Source organism: Molossus molossus, unplaced genomic scaffold, assembly GCF_014108415.1.
Source record: "Molossus molossus isolate mMolMol1 unplaced genomic scaffold, mMolMol1.p scaffold_m16_p_4, whole genome shotgun sequence".
NCBI lineage: Eukaryota > Metazoa > Chordata > Mammalia > Chiroptera > Molossidae > Molossus > Molossus molossus.
The window spans coordinates 84917316-84940042 of NW_023425377.1; the positions used below are offsets into that span (position 1 = coordinate 84917316).

At 51.3% G+C, this 22727-nt stretch overlaps 1 protein-coding gene across 2 annotated transcripts in view; it reads left to right on the forward strand.

Moving 5' to 3' along the window:
* Nucleotides 1-20436, forward strand: part of MSRA (methionine sulfoxide reductase A) — a 385848-nt gene extending 365412 nt beyond the window's left edge. For both annotated transcript variants that reach the window (XM_036241934.1, XM_036241933.1), the window contains exon 6: nucleotides 19715-20436. In XM_036241934.1, the coding sequence (XP_036097827.1) occupies nucleotides 19715-19879 (165 nt within the window). In that variant the 3' untranslated portion in view covers nucleotides 19880-20436. The remainder of the gene's footprint in view (nucleotides 1-19714) is intronic.
* Nucleotides 20437-22727: the final 2291 nt, after the last annotated feature.

The window sequence follows — 22727 nt, forward strand, 5'->3', positions numbered from 1 at the left end:
TGGAGAAGTTTATCTCTGAGAAGCAGAGGCCAGCTTCTGAGCAACCAAAAGAAAAGTCCCCAAGTTGCTGCACTAAAGCAGGACACTCTACCCGGAATGGCTCTGGTTTCAGGCACACACACATATGAAGCTTGAGATTCTTGTGTACCAGCCCCTGCAGGCAGAAGCCGTGAATTAGCGTGTCCCAGGACTGGTTTGAGGAAGGCCCTCTTAAGGCACCGGTGAGGCTTCTGGAAGCTTGGCAGCCCAGGAGGAAAGGAACACCAGCCAGCAGACAGGGAACAGCAATATGAAGATTGCAGAAGCCAGGTGCTTCGCCGAGTGACATCCCAAGATGACAGATAGCCAGCCAACACGACAAGTCCCATTGTGCTGTGTGAGAAGGCAGGCGTGTTGCCTTGTGCAATTCAGCAACCTCATGTTCCACCTGCCGGAAGCTGGGATGACTGGTCCCTGCCTGCACAGACCTTCCCGGCCAGTGGCAGGGCTCCGTGGGGACCAGGGGGCTCACCCCAAGGGCTGCTAGGCAGTGCTGGGGTAAGGGAGGCTGCAGGGGCTTCCTGAGCCTTGCAATGAGGGCTTCCAGCTGGGGCTGCAGCAGGGCTTCCGGGGAAAGGGAGCTTCGAGCTGGCTTTGACACTCACTAGACAGGCCATCCGGTGGCTCTGGGGAGAAAAGCTTTGCAGAAGAGCCCACAGCATGTGCCTTGCGTGTGGGGCCCACAGAGGCCCCGTGTGTGTGTGCTCGGCACAATCGTGGGTGTTGAGTCCTCTGGAAGTTGAAGTTGCTTGGGGGCCACAACTGGGAGGAAGTGGGAGCATGGTCGGCTGGAGCATGGTCGGCTGTTCCAAGCTCAGGACTGGAGCCCCAGCTCCGTGGGCACCAGCCGTGTGTCCGTGGCGAACAGTTACCTCTGCGAGCCTCAGTCCTCCAGTGGGGTGACAGGGATGAAAACTCAACCCGTCCTATAGGGTTTAAAAATCGTCAGGATTTTTAAAAATGAGGAGTAAAATACAACTAATGAAAAGTAAATGCGTAACAAATACTTGAACATGTGCTGGGCAGGGAGCACGTAGATCACCTGAGAAAGTTCCTTTGTTAAGAGTGATTACAGCAGTCGAGGTTTTTATCTTATCGAAATGCAGTAAACGTTGTTTACCTAAAAGAAAATGCTTCAGAGGACTCAGGCCTGAGCCATGTCACCCTCTGATGCTCCTTTCAACACGTCACCTCACCCGGTGACACGGATGGGACGCTAGTTCCTGGTGGGGCTGAGAAAACGGAGAGTCCTGTTCTTCCCCCACAGGCAATGAGGCCGGATGTCCCAGGCGTGTCTGTGCTCAGACCTCCAGGGAGAAGTTGCCCTGGAATCTCTCTCCCCAACTGTGAACCCCAAATGTGTTTCTCCTCAGCTCCTGTGACAAGCCTGGTACCGGGAGGCAAGGACAGGGCTCTTCCCACCCTTCCCGCGCGGAAGTAACTGCACAGCCAGGATTTCATCACACCCCCTCCTGAATGGGCCGGGCTTCCAAGTGAACAGTTGGCATTCCTGTGGGGACAGGCCCTGTGCTCCCTGCAATAGGCCATCCTGGGGCGGGGCTGCCTCCCCCTCCCTCACCTACGCGCTGCCATCAGCAGCTGCTTGTGACAGGTGCTTGGGCTCTCCGTGGCAGATGGTGACCAAAATGGGCTTGCTGGCAGGTTGTGCCGCACACCGCCCTCCCATCACACGCGTGGGTGTGCATACAAACACACGTCTGAGCGCTCGGCTTTGTTCTGAAGGCACCTGCCCTGGGGTCTCAGGTGACGCCGGGGGCTCATTCCAGAGAACACATTTGGTCTCCAGGGCCATCCCCCTGAGTCTGAGACCCGGCAGGGTTTGGCCATGAGACTGGGTGGGGCACGTGCCTGCTCCCAGGCAAGCTTTCTGCCTTCTCCGTCCTGAGACCGCGGATCTCCTCGCTGGGGTCTGCCCCGGAGTGTGGCTGTTCCCCGAGTGCTCACAGCGGCTCTGGACTCAGCCTGGAAGGAGGCCACGAAGGCCAAGCTGCATGGGCCAAGGTCGTGGGCCTCCAGATGCAGAGATTGCACCGCGCTTTGCTCCCGCCATCTGTTTCCCGAGTGTGGCCCTGCACACACTGGGCAGAGAGACCGTGGAGCAGGGGCCTTGTCTTCGTAGGACAGCAAGACGTGGCTGTGCCCCAGCACCAGCTCACTCCGGGGAGAGTGCAGGAGTGAGGGGTGTGCCCCTTCCAGAGGCCCCTTTGCCTCCCGCTGACCTGCCCTGAGCAGAGAGTTGCTTCTTTCCTGTCCGGTCCCTCACCCCCGAGGATCAGGGCACTGCCAGGACTGTCACCCAGCCCGGCGCCCGCAGCCTCGCAGGAGCCCCGCCTGCACTGTGTTTGAGCTGCTCATTCCAAACAACTACCCAGCCAAGGCAACCAGATGAGGTGACATCTGGCTTGAGACCGTTGCCAAGTCACTCCTGTTCCATCCCTGGCAGGAAGGAGGTGAGCTCTGTGTGCCAGATCCTTAAAGAGGGAGAGCATGAAAATGTGTGTTCCACGCCCCACACTTCTTCTTCCTTTTACCCTGACTCCTCACCTGTCACTTTTCTTTCCCTGGAACTTGGACCCCTTAAGGACCCAACAGCCATAACGAGTTTGGAGCAGACTTGACTCCATGGTGGTGATCAAAGCGTTGGACTAAATGACCTGAATGGGGGTGGCGTGGCAGGGTTGGAGGTGACTGCAGAGGGGAACGACATACACAGGCACACATGCTTACAGGCACACACACGCTTGCACACATGCACACAGGCACACACACACATGCACGCACACACACTCGCACACATGATGGATCATGAGGGACAGAGGGATGACGGAGAGGGCTGTCCACCGAATGTCTTCCCTGGTGAGCGTCTCTGCAGTGCACACATTTCTAGTGAACTGAATAGGATCCGAATATGACAATAGGAACTAAGTACCATGTTTTCTGCTCTTTCCAAGAATGGAGGAGAAATAGTAAGGACTTTCATTGTATTTGATTCTTTGTAGAGTGACAGGCACAACCTCGTGCCTGTGGTCCAGCTAGAACTGGAAGCCAGACTCATCCACTGGGTTGGGCAGGAGGGAGAGTGGGTGTATGTATTCGGCCAGAGAGGCTGAGAGAAAGTCCAGCTGGCCGGCCAAGGATGGTATCCAACAGCCAGGGCAGCTTGGTGGCTGTGCGACCTTGAGAAAGTTCCTTAGCCTCTCTGAGCCTCTGCTAGTCATCTGGAATATAAGAATAATAGCCTTTTGAAGAGTGTTGGTGAACTTGCAACAAACACCGCCACCAGGTAATATTGTCATTTTAATTTTAGAAATGAGGAAGTTGAAGTACAGAAAGGTTAAGTGACTTGACCAAGGTCACTTGGGCAAGTGGGGTATCTGACCCAGAAGGGGGAGAGGTGGGGTAAGGGACGCCCAAGAGTAGTCAGGCAGGGACTTATTTCAGGAATGTCAGTCCGCAGATGTGGGCAGCGAAGCCCAGGGTGCGCTGACGTCATCTCCTGCTCGTCGGCCACCGTACTCTGCTGGCTGGTCTTCAGGGCATCCTCGTTCCCTCTTGGCATCAGTTAAGCAGACCGCCTACTTCCAAACCCCAAAATGTGTTACTTTCTCACATGTGACCTGTGCCTCCCCTGCTCTGTGCTTGTCCCTTTGATGTCTTTGAAGTGTGCAGGAGTTTCTTTCTCTCTGAAACATCTTGTTGTTTGGATCTACATGTGTGGCCAGCTGAGACCTCCTTGAAGTAAATCCAGTTCCAGGAACCAAGGTGAGATTCATGCTGAGGCCGGCCTTGAGTCTTGCCTTGTCAGATGTGACACTGTCTCCGCGCCGTTGATGAGTGTGATGAACAAGACGTGTATTTCACAGTGTGGAGGCGAGGTGGCATGCCCATGCTCTCACAGCCAGCCTCCCATCGGCCCTCCTTGGTCCATGGTCAGGGTCAGGGGTGGGTTTTAGGGTCGTGAAATGAGTCGGCAAGACCAGATGGAGGGCTATGGCAACAGCCTAGCAAAAGTCGGTGATGGCTGAGCCTGGGGAGTGTCAACGAGGAGGGGGCAGATTTATGCGTCATTCGGAATGCAGTGTCAGGATTTTGTGGATAAACATGACTTGTTAGAAGAGACTTTAGACGGTAGAGTTGACGACAGCAGTGCGATGGGGGATATGTGGCTGATGATGTCAGGTACCAGGAAAGGGGACAGGAGAAGACAAACAGCTTCTGGAGAAGAAGAATGGCTCCAATCTTGGATGTGCCCAGGCCGGAGCTTGGTGGGGGTGGGGGGAGGGGGAGGGGCGGGTTTCATTGAGCAGGTGGAGAGAAGGGTCTGGGTCCCAGAAAATACGGAGTCTGAGTCATCATTGGTCTGAACAACGCAGTACCTGGAATGTAGTTTGCATTTTCATTATGTAATTCTTACTTGCTCATTACGTTTATATTTGAATGCCGATTCTGCGTCTTATGACGGTTGCATTCTGAATCCTGAGCTGATATCAGTTCATAGAGTTTTTGTGCAGGATCACTTAAATCTCTTAAGCTATTCTGGCAATGCGAACATTCTTTGAGTGGATTAATAGGATGCAAAGAAGAACCAATAGATATGAGTTTCTTAGACTTTCAGTAAAAAGCAATGGATAGGCTGAGCAACTTCTACACCAAATTCTAACTTTGTTTCAAGGGTAACCATGAGATCAGGAGCACAGCAGAAAATCTGTGTGGTCACCAACAGGAGCTAGCCTACTGCCAGGAAACAGAAGCCGGAGATAAACAGCTACATCTCTGGCAGGGGAGAAGTATCAAAGTCGAGGTTCGCAGGTTCATTTACTTGGACCAGCGTTATTTTATTTCTTTATGGTGAAAGTCAAAGGGGGATATGTAATGTAAACGTCCAGGTTTTTAGATGAAGTGAATCTCTCATCATATTGAGAGCGGATAATGGGAGTGAATGTTCTGCTATGGGCCCGTCTTGTCACAAGCGGACATCAGCACCTTTTAGTTAAGTAGGCAGCCCTGGTGAGTGGTTAAGAAGGGCTCTGGAGTTGGACGGCCTGGATTCAAATCCTTCCTCCACTCTTCTCTGTGCCGAGTGTTCTCCGTACAGAAACGGGGGTAATAATGTCTCTTTCATCAAAGGGGCTTTTGGGTGGATCATGTAATGGATTCAGGACTACGCCCAAGAAATGTCAACTCTTAGCTCCTCTCCATCTCCACCCCTGCCCCTGCCACGTACGTCCTTCTCCTGGTCTTCCAGAGACACAGATGTTCACTGAGGTCTGAATAGACATCGATCAAGAAATTTCTTCATAAAAAAAATCAAAGGAAAAAAGGTTAGCCTCCGAGACCCGTGTCCAGCTGCTCCTCAATGGCACTGCCAGGCCCACCCACACTGTGCAACCTGTGACATTCAGTACCCGTGCATGGGCGGGGAGCTTGGCCACGGGCCACCGGCACTCTGGTCCCCAGTCTGTGTCTTCACCGTCCCCCAAATCTTCATGACGTGTGAACAATTACTTGTGCTGGGGGAGAACAAGAAAGGGTATAACGAGGGCTTGTTAGTGAGGCTCTGGTGCACTACCTTCTCTGGGCGTTATCCCTGCCACCCTAGGTTCCCACAGTGACATTCTGAGGGCTCACAAAGACCATAACATCTTCAAAAATAAGTAACGTAGGATGAGCAGTGCTATTGAAATGAAATATATTATTTTGAACGTGTAATCTCATCTACTCCTTAAGACAACGCTGAGAGGTCGGTCTCCTACCCCCATTGTCCAGAAGGGAAGGCCAGGCCTCAAGGTCATGTTGTTTGGTAGAACCAGGGGTAGAACTTGTCACTCCTGTCTGTACAAACATGCCTCACTCGAGAACCCCTGGAGATGTTATAAGGGATGTGGGATACCTAGAGGTACAAAATGCAGCTTTAAATATATAGTGCCATCGTCTTAACTCCAGTTACCATGGCCTTACGTCACCTTACCTGATGACCATACCGATTATGTTGTTTTACCAAATTGAAGTTGTATAATGATCTCACGTCCCTGCCGTCTTCCCTCGAGGGAGTTCCAGTTCTCCCCTGGTTCCTAGCCCTCGAAGAAAATCAAAATTAAAATGAAAAATTGGCAAAGAGCACCCAGACCCTGTTTTAGATTCTTTCTTTTTTATTTTTCCCTCCCTCTCTCCTTCCCGCCCTTCCTTTCTCCTCTAGAAAAATATCCTGACTGTACTTCATTGCTCAGAAGCTTAAACAGCCTGACTGGCATCTTCGTGAATCCAGACCCCCTCCATCTTATCCCCACTCGGGTTTACTTTTTCCTTGGTTCTCGTGTCGGCAGTTAGAAGAGCCAAAGAATGGGTCCTCCAGTGATGCCCACGAAGAGGGGGCTGCCTGATCCCGGGAGCAGCGTGTGGCTTCCCTGGAGCTTCTGCAGGGCGCGCTGACAGTCCCCCAGGGAAACAGCCCTGTGGGCTGTCCCCCACTACCCGCCCCGCGCCGTTCTAAAGCCGGAGCAAACGCACACAAGCTTCCTTTCTCTCTCTTTCTCACCAGTATGTATCTTCTACCATGTAAGGCTGGAAACTAAAGCATTAAAGCAAAATATATCTGAAATGGATTTTCTCATAGATTCTTATTTTATTTTATAGTCCTATTTTTAGTTTCCTCTGCTAATAAAAAAAATTCCCATCGTTGAATTCTCAGCCCTCGGCAGGACAACGGGAGGTTATCCATATTTCAGCCCCAGGGAGAGTTTCCACTTGCAAGCTGGCCAGCCTGTCGGCAGGTGACAGATATGACCTACTCCAGGGCAGGGGACGTCTCAAGGGAGGTTTTAATTTCTTAATATTGAAATGAGCACAGCTTTGATTGTCTTAATCAGTGAATAAAAAAGCAATACGGTTGTTAAGCCTCATTTTTAAACTCGGTGTAAGAGGATTTTAAGAAATTACAATTGCCTGTTAAGTTACTGTTGAGAGTTGATTTTCTCTGTGTTCGGGAAGCTTCTTCCCACGGTTCTGCAGAGAGATGGTCACGCGGCGGTTAGGTGAGACTTTGCCGAGCTGTTCTGTAGCCACCACCGCTGGGCAGGGAGAAGGTGTGGGCTCAGATGTGTGCAGGGTGGTCGTACCTGTGTGAAGAGAACATGGCTTGTCTTGCATCATTTTGCAAGAGCTCAGAATACAGGAATATCCATTTAAAACTGCAGCAGGAATCTTTTAATGCGAACTGCTCTCTTTCAGAATATATGCTATCTTAGCCTGTGTTGAGGAATATTTTTATGAATGAAGAAAGGATTTACTAATGATAATTAATGGCCTTAATAAGGTCATAAAGAATGTTTCAGCCATTTGTTTGAATGATTAATTTTATACACAAAAAGCTGATGTGTTACATGCAGTCATTCTTGTGTATCTATCAATTTAATCCATTTAAAGCCACATTTCTTAAACCTGGAAGTTCCTCAATTGCCATGTGCTATTCAATACTGATTCCCTGCTACCTTATCAATGCCTTAAAGGGTCATGTCAAGTGTTTCTTGAACTAAATTGAAAAAGAAAATTACTTAAGGAGCTGAATGTGTGTATGTTATATATATGTGTGTGTATAAAATATATATATATATATAAAACATTCAATAAAAAATAGCCCAGGTGGTGTGGCTCAATGGTTGAGCATGGACTCATGCACCAAGAGGTCGCCAGTTCAATTCCTGGTCAGGGCACATGCCCAGGTTGTGGGTCTGATCATGGGGTGGGCATGCAGGAGGCGGCCAATTGATGTTCTCTCTCATTGATTTTTCTATCTCTCTCTCTCCCTCTCTAACATCAATAAAGAAAAAAAAATTAAATAAATAACATCTGAAGCATTATGTTGTAGATGTAAAGCCAATACGCTCAATACCAGTGTCTCTGGGTGGGTGTTATATATTTGTAATCAAATTAGAACTTTGGAATCTATAAAGAATTGTCAAAATTCAACCATAACAACAAACATATTAATTAAAAAATAGGTAAAAGAGCTCTGGCAGATTTGGGTCAGTGGATAGAGCGTCAGCCTGCAGACCGAAGGGTTGCAGGTTCGATTCCAGTCAAGGGGACATACTTGGATTTTGGATTCAGTCCCCGGCCCTGGTTGGAGTTGTGCAGGAGGCAACCAATTGATGTGTCTCTTTCACATAGATGTTTCTCTTTCTCTCTTTCCCTTCCTTCCACTCTATCTAAAATCAATGGGAAAATATCCTCAGGTGAGGATTAACAAAACAAAAAACAAACAGACAGACAAAGAAGTCATTTCAGTAATCATGTGGGGCGTTTGCCATGCGCCACCAACTGGGCCAGGCAGGCACCGTGCTGGGTGCTGGGGAACAAGTGCCCTGAGTTGAAGGAGTTTATGGCTTAGGGGGGCGTCAGGCCATATGATGGGGATGTGGTGGCCTGAGGGAGCAGAGTGATAGCTCAAAGGTGACAAAATGGGAGTCCCGCTCACGCACGGGAGTGAAGAGGAGCACTGTCCGTCCTTCCGGAGGTCAGAACTCACTAGAGGACATACATGCACACGCAAGGCTGGACTATCAGAGGGGCAGACAGGGTCCTCCAGGCCCTGGAGGCGGGAAAGACGAATCCGGCTCGGGTGGGTGCTGAACTGGGAATTTGACGACTGGTGGCTGTAAGGGCAGTGAAGGGCCTGTTCCAAGCGCATGGAGGGACAGAGGGACAGAGAGGGAGGGAGGGGTGCTGAAGGTCCTGGAGCGGAAGGAGGGGGAGATTAAAAGAGACCCAGGCAGAGTGGGAGAGACCTTTAGCAGCATCAAGTTTATGGTGTGGTTTTCTGTTTGCTCCCAGATAAGGTCACTACACACTTTCTGTTCATCACTGCCCAGTTTTCAAGAAAAAAATTATGAGACAAAAAAACATGAAAGAAAACTTACCAGACAAAGACTTGAAATCAGCTATTACAAATGTGCTGGAGAAACTAAAGGAAACCTTGTGTAAAGAGTGAAAGAAAAAGCGAGAAAGTGTCTCACCAAATAAAGAATATCAATAAGGAGATAGAGATTACTTTTTAAAAGGAATGGGATAGAAATTTAGGACTTAGTAGAACTAAATAGAAATTCAGAGGTACAGGACCTAAATCAAAAAACAAAAAACAAAACACAATCGCTAAAGAGGCTGTGTTGGCAGAAGAAAGAATGAGTACGTCAAGATAAATTAATTGAGATTATTCATTCCGAGGAACAGAAATGAATAGAAATGGTGATGTTTGCCCAACTCTGAGACTATGCTCAAAACCACTAACGTGTGTACTTGTGATTTTTTTTTATCCTCACCCCAGGACATTTTTGTATTTATCTTCAGATAGAGCTGGAGGGAGAAAAGGAAGAAGAGAGAGCGAGAGAAACATTGATGTGAGAGAGAGACATCAACTGGTTGCCATCCACACAACCCCAATCGTGGCCGGGACAAACTGCAACCGAGATACATGCCCTTAGCGGGAACCGAACCCGGGTCTCTCTGGTCCGCAGGCCATTGCTCTAACCGCTGAGCCAAACCGGCCAGGGTTAAATTTGTTATTTTATGGTGTGATAAATAAACTCAATAAAACAGTTATCTGGCCCTGGCTGGTTGACCACATCCTGAGCAGCCCCCCTAGTCCCAGGCAAGTTAGGTCAGGTGACCACTCTGTCTGCCTTTCAAAAGGGGAGGAGTCCTCCTTCCCGAGGCTGTGCATCCCTGAGACCCAGGCCTGAAGGAGAAATGGTGTTGTTCAGAGAAGTGCTTTTAGCTCCCCGAATTCAGTGCACTGAACTGAAGCCGCTGGCATTTTGCTCTGGGTCCTTTTCTACTCAACCTCTGGAACGAAGGCGCTTCCTTTCACTGAAACCTGCGTTTCGTCCCCAAGGTGAAAGCGTGTCCTTGGCTTCTCCTGGAAAGTGACAAGTGGGTTCTTTTATAGACGAAATGCGAAGGATACAACAAAAACAGTTCGTGTTTTTTTTTTAAATTTCAGATATGAAAAATAAGTTAATTGATTTCAGTTATGAAAAAGCAGATGATCGCCCCTCGAGCTATGTGGAGGGGGGAGGGAGGGGGATTATTGAAAGAGGAAGGGGGTGGGGAGGAGAAGGAGATTTCCTGTAACACTGAAAGCCATGCAAAGAAAACTTACATAGGAAACGTCATTTGAATTCTTCTTCAAAACCACAGTCCTCAAAGGAAAGATCAAGTCCAGAGGAAGCAGCAGTCCTTGGATGCCTGGTTGACGGGAGCACCTCAGGGGTGTGGGAAGCACTGTGAGGCCAGAGCAAATGGGCAGTGGCACCTTCAACCGAATGACCCTGCGCTGCTTTTCCTGGCACAAGGCGGGGTCCCAGCTCAGCCGCTCTCCTTTCCAGGCCAGGCTGCAGCCCCCCTGGTGGGGTTCCACCTCTCCCGGTGTGAAGTAGGGAAGAGGGAAGGACCTAATTCCTCTGGCACCCGGAAAAGATGCTTAGAATCTGTCAAGTACGGGGAGGTAAAGGGTAACAGCAAAGCAATGGAAAAATAAGCAAGCGGCCACCTCCTTCCCCTGCATCTCCACCTGGGCTCTGTTGGTCTGGGAGACATCACTGCAGGCCAGGGGCGAACCCCACAAGCCCCTGCTGGCTTCGCCAGGGTCCAGTGGCCCCTTTCATCTTGAAGGGTGCTCTCTGTCACTGTGACGGCCGGGCAGTGATGAACAGAAAGTGTGTAGTGACCTTATCTGGGAGCAAACAGAAAACCACACCATAAACTTGATGCTGCTAAAGGTCTCTCCCCCTCTGCCTGGGTCTCTTTTAGTCTCCCCCTCCTTCCGCTCCAGGACCTTCAGCACCCCTCCCCCCCCCCCCGTCCCTCTGTCCCTCCATGCGCTTGGAACAGGCTCTTCACTGCCCTTACAGCCACCAGTCGTCAAATTCCCAGTTCAGCCCCCACCCGAGCCGGATTTGTCTTTCCCGCCTCCAGGGCCTGGAGGACCCTGTCTGCCCCTCTGATAGTCCAGCCTTGCGTGTGCATGTATGTCCTCTAGTGAGTTCTGACCTCCGGAAGGACGGACAGTGCTCCTCTTCACTCCCCATGTGTGAGCGGGACTCCCATTTTGTCACCTTTGAGCTATCACTCTGCTCCCTCAGGCCACCACATCCCCATCATATGGCCTGACGCCCCCCTAAGCCATAAACTCCTTCAGCTCCGGGAACTTGTTCCCCAGCACCCAGCACGGTGCCTGCCTGGCCCAGTTGGTGGCGCATGGCAAACGCCCCACATGATTACTGAAATGACTTGATGGAGTGAAGGTGGAAAGTTAAACATACTGCACGGAAGCCCTATGACCGGCTTGTACTGAGCTGTGTCTGTCTTTCATGATCTCTCAGCATCACAGCCCAAACCAGGGAAAACCAGGTGACTGCAGCATAGGAGATAAAATATTCTGTGTGAGGACTCTGCTCCCGATTGTCGTTGCCCTCACACCAGGTCCCAGGGTGACGGAGCCACCACCGGCTAGAACAGCCCTGCCTAATGTGGTCGAGGGGGAAGGTAGGAAGCCCGTGCTGGTGCTGGACAGCTTCTGCCTGGAACCGATAGAGGCCCCTCCCACTCACAGCCCGTAGATCCGAGCAAGTCACATGGGCGTCCTGACTTCCGGAGGGAGGGCAGGAGCATTGGCCACCGCTAATACAGTCTGCCACGCTGGTCCGCTAGAGCAGAGCTTCTCAAATTCTAACATGCACATGGATTGCCTGGAGATGGTTCTAAAAAAATTAATTCTGATTCAGTAGGTCTGGGGAGGGGGGCCCCGATTTTGCATTTCTAACAAACTGATGGCCTGTTGGCCACACTCTGAGGAGCAAGGGTAAAGCTTTGAATCCTTATTGGCCAAACTGACCTCCCCCTCACCCCCTTCTCTGCAGAGACAGAGCACAGTTTGTAGCTATCACCTGGTGTTGCAGACCCAGGAAAATACCATTGCTGGTGGTCGGAAGACACTTGTGATTTACCGCAAGGGTGAGGGGGACACAAAGGAATAGCCCATGAAAGCTGCGGAGTCTGGGAAGGACAGTGTGAGAACGTGTCACTGTTCTAAGAAGCCAAAAGCATTCCATCTAGAGGCCGTTTGCATAAGAGGGTCTTGTAAATGGGCCAAATCAGATCTAGTTGTGTTGCTTCTTTCTCTGCTTTTCCTCCCTTTGCTCCACAGAGGGCCAGTGCAGCCTGACCGGGCCTCGAACGGGCCTCAGCCCTCGAGCACTGCCCTTGTCAATGTGGCATGGTTGTTCCAGGATCTGTCACCCCCTCACTGTGCTGACAGCCACTGGTTACTCACAGGGGGTGACGCTGTGGTTCCAGAGTCCATTACGGGCAGGGGCAAACCCACGCCCTGCACACTGCGGTTTTGTGGGTGCTCTGGGCCGTCCTGAACGGGATACACACGAGCCTCAGCTGAGCTCAGAAGAGATGGTGTTTTCTTTCTAGTGGTTTTCTTTAAAAGCCATGCCTGTCATTTTATGTCCTTTCCCAGAAGTTTTGATTGATGGCAATCTGGTCAACCAGAAGCTGCCAATGGAATAAAACTGCTGACTTGGGCACTGGCCTTGGCTGAGCTTATTAAGCTTGAACTGTGTGTTTATGTGTGCGTGCGCATGGGCATGTGCGTGTGTGTGTGTGCATGTGTGCATGTGATCAGGATAGCATGAACTTCCATGTAGTTCGATCCGAAAGGAACAGAAGGGGTCTCTCAGTTCACACAGGGAAAGTAGGAGCCAGGGCTCTGCCTGGTACATGCTCCCTGCTGCCACTAGAGGGCACAGTGAGCAGCAGAATCTTGACCTCCTGAGTCCTGCCCGGGAGCCCTTTGCTCTAAAGCAGACTTGGTTGGCCCCTGAAACTCAACAGTTTCAGGTTGAGTTCTTAAAAGTCAAACCCCAATCTTGGGGGGGCTTAGTATCCTAAGTTGGATTTCAGTTTTAGGAAACACATTTTTTACCATTAAAATATTTTTCAAATGTGATCCTAAAATAAAATGAAATACACATTTACACTTTACAAATAATTATCTAAAAACACAACACTCAAGGTGAGGCTAAAAATTTCTACAGTGGGTGGAGGAGACCAGACATGATGAGGCTTTAAAGAGCATGAATCTGATGAGGTTGGCACCTAGTCTTCCTCTGCTGCTGACTGTCCCATTGACAACACAGCCCTTCCCATCCGGCCTCCAGACTGGGCTGGAATCAGTCATCTCTCTCAAAAATGCTCCTTGCCAGCTAGAGGTGCCCGCATGTGCCAGCACCCTGTGAGGGGGGCATGCGCAGTGTTGTGACGACTTTGGACTTGGTAGCCCTATCTAGAGGTTCTGAATGCTGGGCCCGTGGGTGGACTTCAGCAGCTCATGGAATCTTTGAAATTACAAACAAATATTTCATAGTTAGTTTTTGTAGGAAGAGTGTTCATTGGATTCTCAAGGGAATCTATGACCCTCTCAAGGTGTTAAGAATCACTATTATAAATACAAGTTTCTTTTTAAATGTGCCTATATTGATTTTTTTAGAGAGAGAAGGAGGGAGAGAGAGAGAGAGAAACATTGACGTGAGAGACAAACATCGATCAGCTGCCTCCTGCTTGCCCCCTACTGGGGATCGAGTTTGCAACCCGGGCACGGGCCCTGACTGGGAATCAAACCCAGGACCTCTCAGTCCATGAGATGATGCTCAGTCCACTGAGCCACACCAGCCAGCCTTCAGGTGTCTTTTTTATGATACATTTTCTAAAAAAGTGTAGAAGTAAAAGGTGTCTCTAGGTCACTCCATCTACAGGGAGTGGGTATCACACGGCAGCTTCAAGTGCACTTGGATACACACATATACAAGTGTGCACACACACACCTCTCCCACACACATGTGCACACACATACACACATATGTCAGTGTCTCTAGACTCAAGCCCCTCTCCGCCCTCCCTGCCCTGCTTTGTAGAATTCCAACATAAGGTTCTTGGTGGCTCCCATCGGCCTTGTGTGCATTGGACATGCTGTACGACAGTGAAGACTCAGCAACCTGGGTCTCACTCCCCGACACTCCCGAGTCCCAGGGACAGCACGCAGGTGGGAAGGAGCATGAAATCCAAAGCCGGACGCACTACCCGCTCTCCAGGCACGTGAACGCGAGCATGATTGTTAACCTCTCTGCCTTTCTTTTTGGGTGGAGTCAGAATAGAGACACCACCCCTGCATGATGAAATTAGAAAATGAAAGGAAAAGCACGTCACAGCCCTGTCTGCCCACTGGAGAGGCCCTGTACACTCCTGCCCCGATGGCCACTAAACATGTGATATAGATCCTGGCACTAAAAATCAAGCGTGGCTTTATGACACTGAGCAGGTCTTCTGTCATCTGTTGGCACGAGGCGATGAGTGGGAAGTATGTGGAAGTTGGTGTTGGAGGACATCTGCCCTCTGAGGAGCTGGGAGGCGGTGCGTCCCGGTGGTCTCTGTCGGGTGACCTTAGATGGGCCTCGGCGCTCGTTTTCCATCGTAATAACGCGGTATTGGTACATGGGATCAGTTCGGGTGGGACACGAGAGAGAATCGCCCAACCATGTTTGGAGCAAATCTTTTCGGTGTTGTAGTCTGTCTGCATTTCTTTGGGGAGCCTAACCTCCTACTAGGAGGCGGCTGATACGTGCGGGCCAGGAGGTATCTGAGGAACTGTTGTGGGGTGTGCCTGTCACGTGGCGAGATGTGTGACTCGACAGCTGAAACAAACAGCGAGAAGCAGCCCAAGTGTCCACTGATGGACGGATGGCTAAACCAAATGTGACATTTATATACACATGCCGACACATGCCACCACATGCATGAACCTGGGGAGCATCCTGCTGAGGGAGAGAAGTGTCAGGAACCTAGCGCTGCAGGACCCCACTCCCAGGACGGGCCTGGAGTCAGATGCAGACACAGGAAATAGAATGGCGGTTGCCAGCGGCCGCAGGAGGGAGGGATGGAGAGCTGTTACTTAATGGGCACAGTTTGGGTTTTGCAAGATGAAAAGTTCTGGAGATTCGTCACACAACCCTGTGAATGTACTGAATACCACTGAACTACACACCTGAAAATGGTTAGGATGGAAATTTGGAGTTATGAGTATTTAACCACATGTTTAAAAATCGATGAGATGCCCTGGCCAGTTTGGCTCAGCGGTTAGAGCATCGGCCTGCGGTCCGGAGAGACCCGGGTTCGGTTCCCGCTAAGGGCACGTACTTCGTTTGCAGTTTGTCCCCGGCCCTGGTTGGTCGTGTGGGTGGCAGCCACTCGATGTGTCCCTTTCACATCGATGTTTCTCTCTCTCTCTCCCTTGCTCTCTCTCCCTCCCACTCTATCTGTACAAAAAATGGAAAAATATCCTCGGGTGAGGATAAAAAAAAAAAAAAAAATCGATGAGATGATCTGAGAAATAGACGTCACACATTTTGACTTCCAGGGATGTGAGCTGGGGTGGGGAGAGAGAATGATCTAAGTAGGGGATGATCCCTGTCTAGAGCTCTTAGGGATATGTTGAAATAACATACTGCCCCCTCTAAGGGAAAGGTCACACCTTCATCTGGCCCCAGGACAGGGGTCTTACAGTAGTGATGGACATAGTCAGGACGGAGTCTAGCCCGAGCCCTGCAGCTTCCGGGACAGTGACTTAGGACAAGCCTCTTCTCCCCCTGGGCCTCACCGTCCTCCACTGGGAAATGAGAATAATGATTCCCCACTCCTAAGCCAGTCAGCCTCACATGGAGACACTGCGGTTTGGGACAAGCACAGGCCTTGGGTTCACACTGGCCTCCCTGCTGATACACTCCTGACCCTCCCCCGTTGACCTTGGGACAAGCACAGGCCTTGGGTTCACACTGGCCTCCCTGCTGATACACTCCTGACCATCCCCCGTTGATGCTCCGCCCTACCCTGCACCGCTGAGACCTCCAGGCCTCACTCTCTCCGGTGGCGTAAGAGTCTCATTTCCCTGCAGGAGGCGCAGTAGACCTGGGCACCTGGAGAACCTCTGCGAAACTAAAACAAGCTCGCTAGTGGGTTGCAGCCAGCAGAACAGCCTTGCGCTCTTAGTTCTATGAGAAGAAAGATTCCTTCCGGGCGGACCTGGGAGGGTGGGTTGGGCCCAGAGCACATGTGCTGGCAGAGCATCTGTGATGAAGTGGCCCGGCCACTTCCTCAGGCCTTTGTGATGTTTGGCAGGAGCGGCAGGGGCTAGGAGCTCTGCCCAGCTTACCGGAGCCCACCTCTTTTTCCTGCCCCCACAGACACCGGCTTTGAAGCCGTAGAAGTGGAGAGAGCATAGCGGGTGGGTATAGGTGGATACTTACTGAAGGAGGGCATAGTGGGTGGGCTGGCCTTCCTCCAGCCTGGGGGTCGATGGGCAAGGGAGCCAGCACTGTCGTGTAGTTAAAACATACCAGGGTGCTAAGCACTGTTCATGCTTTATCTTGGATTCTCTTAATAGCACAGTGAGCTAGGTGGCGTGCCCATTTTACAGATAGGAAATCTGCTTATCTGCTTCTGGAAAGAAACTGGTAAGAGGATAAAGGCACGGCAGGCTTCCTGGGGCCACCTCAGAAAAGGTGAGGTGAGCGTCTGTGAGGAAAGCATGACCAATTCCATGAGGTGACCTTCCGGAGATTTCTTGAATCAGACGCTGTGGGGAAGAAGGAAACAGAGTGCCGGCCTCAGCCTGGAGGTTGGCTGGCCGTGTGGAGGGGCGGTGTTGACCCCAGGCCCGGTGGCTCCAGTGTGCCTGCCCCATGGACGAGACCTGTCCAGAACGTCCCAGTGGAAGGACAGGTGGAGGAGGGCCGCGGAGCTGTTTCTGTGGCTTTTCATCAGTTGTTGCTGTTTTCCTCTCAAATAAAAGTGAATTGTCTGCCATCTTGTGGCAGAGTCCTGGTACTGCCTGAGCCCCCACTGTCCTGCCTCCCTTCCCACTGCTCCCCCAAAGCAGTGCTGCCCCTCTGGGCTGGTTGGTGGGCGGGGGTCAGTGAGAGCTGATGTGGACAGAAGGAGGGGAGCCTGGCAATAGCGTCATGGGCGCCTGCTTCCTTCCCATCAGGTAGAGAGGTTTCTGGGAGGGCCACCCTTGTTCGTACCAGGAGGATGGCCATCTGTGAAAGAGAAGTCCCGAGGGCAGCGTGTGAGGAGGTGGCCCCCAGAGAGGACGGGGCCCACAAGAGGCGAGTGAGCAGAGAGGTTGGCAGCCCTGGGAACCTGGCCCTGGCTCTAGGGGTGACGGAGATGGGGGGGGAGGGGGAAGGATCTCAGCCCGGGAAGTACCCGTTCGGTGTGGCCATAGTGGGGACATTCTGAGGTCACTATCTGATTTTGCTCAGAATGTAGAAGACTCAGTCGGCATGCACAGGGCGGCTCAGAAGAGCCGGAGGGCGGCACCTCTCCATGGCTGTGGTGCAGCAGCGAGTGGACAAGCTCCCCGAGGGCCTCCCTGGGCTTCAGACCTCGTGAGGGTGCGAACTCCACGTGTAAACCCCGAGCCCTCGGGAGCCAGCCTTATTTGGCACATGGATGCAGCTGCAGGAAATGAGAGATCCCCCGGTCGGCCCTAAGCATCCCTGGCTCTCTGAACTTGGGCCAGGAATGCCAAATCCCGACCCTGCATCTTTTCTTTCCACAAGCTCTCGGCCTGGACACCCCACAGACCTTGTGCCTGTCACCTCGTGCTCCAAAGCCCGCCTTCAGTGGCATTTCTTCACAAGTGCTGCTGCTGACTTACGTGACTGCGTTACCACCGTACGCACAGGCACAGATCCGGGTCCCAGCTCAGTGAGGTCTTTCCTAACTCTCACTCTACCCAGGACAGTTAACCATCCCGGCTCTCGCTCTCACTGAGGTTCTGCGTCCTGAACACAGTGCTGGCCCCAAATGCTGTCTTAGCTGGGGTGCAGTCACGGACACAGTGCTGAGGGGTCTCAAGCAGGGTGGATTTTGCCAAGGGAATTGAGTGCTTCCAGCATCGTTAGAAAGGCGGTTGGAGTGACGGTCAGGGAGAGCACCACTGGATTTCAGGATATCAAGAAGTTACAGAAATCGCTAGAAACCATTGCCGATGGCGCTCATTGCCTGCAGCGCGAGAGTGGACGGCTCTCCGGAGGAGCCGCAGTCGCAGGTCCGCTCTCAGAATATGTCTGTGCTCATCCTCGCAGAGCACCTTGAGAGCAGGTGACCTGGCCGGCCAGATCGCACCTGTGCCCCTCCCCCTGGGGCAGCTAATCCCGGGCACTGCTGGCAACAGATTCTGGGAAAGGTAGTTTCCAGGCTCGCGGCCGATGCGTGCGAGGGTGAGCCGACAATGCCAGGGATCAGGAAACAATGCCTGACACACACGTTTGAAGACAGATGATAACAATGGCACTTCCTTCAGACGGCTGTTGTGAAGCTAAGATTCACATTGTGAAGTCTTTGTGCAGAGTGTGGCATATGGTGAACCCTGGAGAATTGCTTGTTTACCAAGAAGTGTCAAAACTGAAATCAGAATGGCTCCTTGTTGTGATTTTCACCCCTGTAAGGAAACTGGCTGCCTGTGAGCGGTGGGGTCCAATCTGCCCGCCCTAGCGAGGATCCTGCCCCTCGCCATCCCCACCGGCTCGTCGGATCCTCATTCAGCCTCTTGTGGGCTCAGAGGGCTGGATGGATGGTCGGGAGAAAGGTGAATGTTTTCAGGGAAAACCGAGGCAGGGAATCAGGCTGAATATTAATATTGGATTCCTAATGCTCGGCAGATAGGAGGACTTGCTCGCAATAGACCAACAAAGAGTCAGAGATTGGGCAGCTCCCTTATGGAAACACAAGTCCCCACCTGGCACCCCACCCAGGATGGAATCAGTAAGCCAGGGCCCGTCTCTGCAGCCTGGTCTCAAGCACTGCAGGCAGCCTGTGACAGGAAGAACTGGGGCACAGCTGAACCCAGACGGGAAGGGAAGCAGGCTAAGATCCATGGGGAACAATGTCTGTTTCTTAATCCGTCTCCTGCCCCAAATAGCTCCGCTCTCCTCCCCCAGCTTGTGTTTACCTGCCTGTTTCTTTCCCTGGTAGCAGGTGCCACCAGGCCTTCAACTAGGTCACAAGGGGCAGTGATGAGCCCACACAGGCCCTCAGGCCACCTCCTCCCCTGACCTCACTCCCCAGGTTCCAGGACCTGGAGTCACAAAGCCCAGACCCCAGTGACCCTCTGCTGCCCGGGCATCCTGGCAGGGTCTCTGCTCCCTAGAACCACAGGGAGCGAGTGGGGGATCCTCTGTCCCTGTGAGTGGGCAGGGGCCTGTCCTGGGCTAGAATCAGAGGGGGCAGCCCTGGGTTGCTCAGCCCTCCCTGCCTCACCCTGCGGGTGCCCCTCCCACTGTAGCCAGGCTGAATGCTCTCAGGGACCCCATTCTTCCCGGGCATCCAGGGAGCCACGTGTCCCTGCTGTTTCCCCTGGGAAATCAAGGATATTATAGCTTGCCCAGAATAACCCAGCTGGTAAATGGCAAAGCCCAGGCGGGCCAGGACCAACGGCATACCCCTAGCTACCCTGACAGCCTCCCCCACAGCCTGAGGGCCATGTCCCTCCACCTCTGCCCAGGATCGGGTCCTGATGATGCCTTTCTCCCCACAGGTCCTATCTGAGCACGGCTATGGCCAGATCACGACCGACATCCGGGAGGGACAGACTTTCTACTACGCGGAGGATTACCACCAGCAGTACCTGAGCAAGAACCCCGGCGGCTACTGTGGCCTTGGTGGCACCGGAGTGTCCTGTCCGATGGGTATTAAAAAGTAGTATCTCCCCATGTCGATGGCCCTTGAGGTCCCAGCAAAAACGCTTCCAACAAATTGGGCAGTTGTTCTGTGGCTCTCATCACGGGCTTTGCAGGGCACAGAGGCCTCAGGAAGCCGGGTCTATTGCGTCTGCCTGAGCGCTAGATACGTAGTTTCTCTCCCAGCCGGTTGCGGAGGGAGTAGAGTTGTGAAAATTTTTGGATCATTTGGGGTCTGAATGAGGATAGTGAATATGATGTGTTCACCTTTCTTGTGCCTGAGTGCCTGCCGTGGGAGCTAGGGAAGGAAGGGGAGGCTGGCTGCCGGATGAGGCATGCTGGAAATCCTTCATCCCAGCCTGTGCCACCTCACCTGCCTGCACCCGCCAGTGCCTTAAAATTTGCAAACATTTATAGCCTCAATCAATCATTCACCGACATACTTCGTTCTCTGATCCCACACACGTGTAAGGGGCTTCTCTCTCTCTCTGGCCTCCTGTGGCAGAGATCGGAGTTTGCTTGATGAATTCTAACGCACTGCTTACAGCTATGAGAAATGCTTGTTCTAATAAAAGTCTACAGTCTAATCATACAAATGGTGTGATGTCTCAGCCGTCTTTTACTTGTTCAGGTGGCTATTCCCAAGTACTGTAAGATAAAAGCCTGAGTCATTCTCCCCAAGATGGGAAATAAGATTGAAATTTCTGGGAAACACGTACACCTCTGGCTCCTCGCAACTTTAGTAGCAATAACCGTTTTTCACACACATGGTGCAGCTGTCACATCAGGGACTGTGCTAGAGAAAGACACGTGCCGTCCCTGCCCTTCAGAGCTCACATTCAAGACAAGGGGTGGGGGACATGAGCAATAGACACATAAATACACGAGTAAATAAGGTCATTGCGGGCCCTGAGAAACGATACGGAAGTGATTAGCAGGATAAGGTAGTGAGTTGTGTCTGAGGTGGTGGAGTGGCCCGGGGCTGTTTCAGCTGCACTGGTTGGGGGAGGCCTCTGGGAGGTGGCGAGAATTCTGTTGAGAGCTGACTGATCTCAGTGATGCAGAGGAGACACGTAAACACAGGTTGGGGGAGGAGAGCAGAAGTATTTGGGGCAGGAGACAGATTAGGAAATAGACATTGTTCCCTGTGCATCTTAGCCTGTTTCTTTCTTTTCCCTCTTGGATTTCTGCCGTGCCCTAAACGTAGATATACCTAATCATGTCAGTGCCCCATTTTGGTGGCTTGGAGGAAATGCTTTCCAAATAGAAGGACCAGGACATATAAGTAGCTGAAGACTGGGAGGAATGTGTGGTGATGGAGAAACAGAAAGGCCCAGGGCTAGAATAGTGTGAAGTCATGAGGGTGACGCTCCAACAATGGGATTAGTGTCTTGTAGGAGAAAGGGGCAGGAGCTCCCCCTCTTGGTCATGTAAGGACACAGCAAGAAAGTGGCTGTCCATAAGCCAGGAGGCTGGCTCTCACCAGACACCAGAACTGTTGGCACCTTTATCTTGGACTTCTCAGCCTCCAGAATGCTGAGAAACAGATGTTTCCTGTCTAAGCCACCTAGTTTATAGTATTTTTGTTACAGCAGCTCAAGCTGACCAAGACAGGTAGCCTGTGCTGAATCTTTTTGTTCCTCCAGATACAGACTCAACCCTCCTTCATCTTGCCCTGTGTCCTGTGATCCTGAGAGGGCTGCAGCAATAGGCTTCCGTGCTTTCTTGCTTTAGTTTGGATCTGGCCTCCAGGAAGCACTGGTAGGATGGGAGATGAGTTAGGTGAAGGTATTTGCTCTCCCTGCAGGTCTCCATGGGCTGGATGACCATGGGTGGGACAAGCTCATACTGTTGCTCATTGTGACCTACAACCCCGTTGTTTTGGGTTTTAACCTTGTATATGTTCCCTGTATGAATGAACCTCTCCTTAATTAGCCAGATTGAGTGTGCCCTCTGCTTTCTGGCAAGACCTTCGCAGACATTCACAGGGAAGGTAAACTTTTCTTCCATGATCAATGCCAAAAAATACTGTGAAAAGACACTCTTGTTCTATGTTCATGTCAATTAATTAAAACTATTGTTAAATACTATAGCCTGTAAAACCCTAGGTTTTATAGATCATTTGGTTGACCGCCCTCATTTTATAGGTGAGGAAGCTGAGGACCCAAGAGGCAATTTCTCACTATTGGAAAGTACCACCTCTTCACTTACATATCAAAGACACCTCGGTCCTGTGTTTTTCAGGCCCCTGGCCTCAGTCCTGACCTCTGGGGCCACCAGGGAGTCTGACCCTCTTCTTTAGGAGATAGATACTTGAGGCTATTTGAAGAACACGTTCTCTCCAAAGGATCTTTTCTAGGCTAAATAGCTTTCTAGATTCCTTCTAAAACCCTGAATCACACCTGCTGGCCTGCTAGGTACCCTGGGCCCCAAAATGAAGGTACTTTGTCTAAGGTTCTGTTGTCTAACATGTAGCCTGCAGTCACAAGTAGCTATTTAAATTCATTTATTTTTTTATTTTTTGAAGTCCGACAAGAACTTATTTTATTTCTGTCTGTGGGAACATACAAATCAATTGCATTTCATCGTTCACTAAACTTTTTAAAAACACCTTTATTGTTGAAATTATTACAGATGTCCCCTATTCCCCCCATTGATCCCCTCCTCCCTGCTCCAACATCCCCCCTCCTACATCCCCCGAACTATACATTAATTAAACTTAAATATAACTAAAAATGCAGTTGAACTATCTAATTTCAAGTACTCAATAGATAGCTACAAGGGCTAGTGGCTGCCATAGTGGATTTGCAGATTTAGAACATTCCACAGAATTATCACAGAAAGTTCCACTGGGTAGCACTAGAGTAAGGG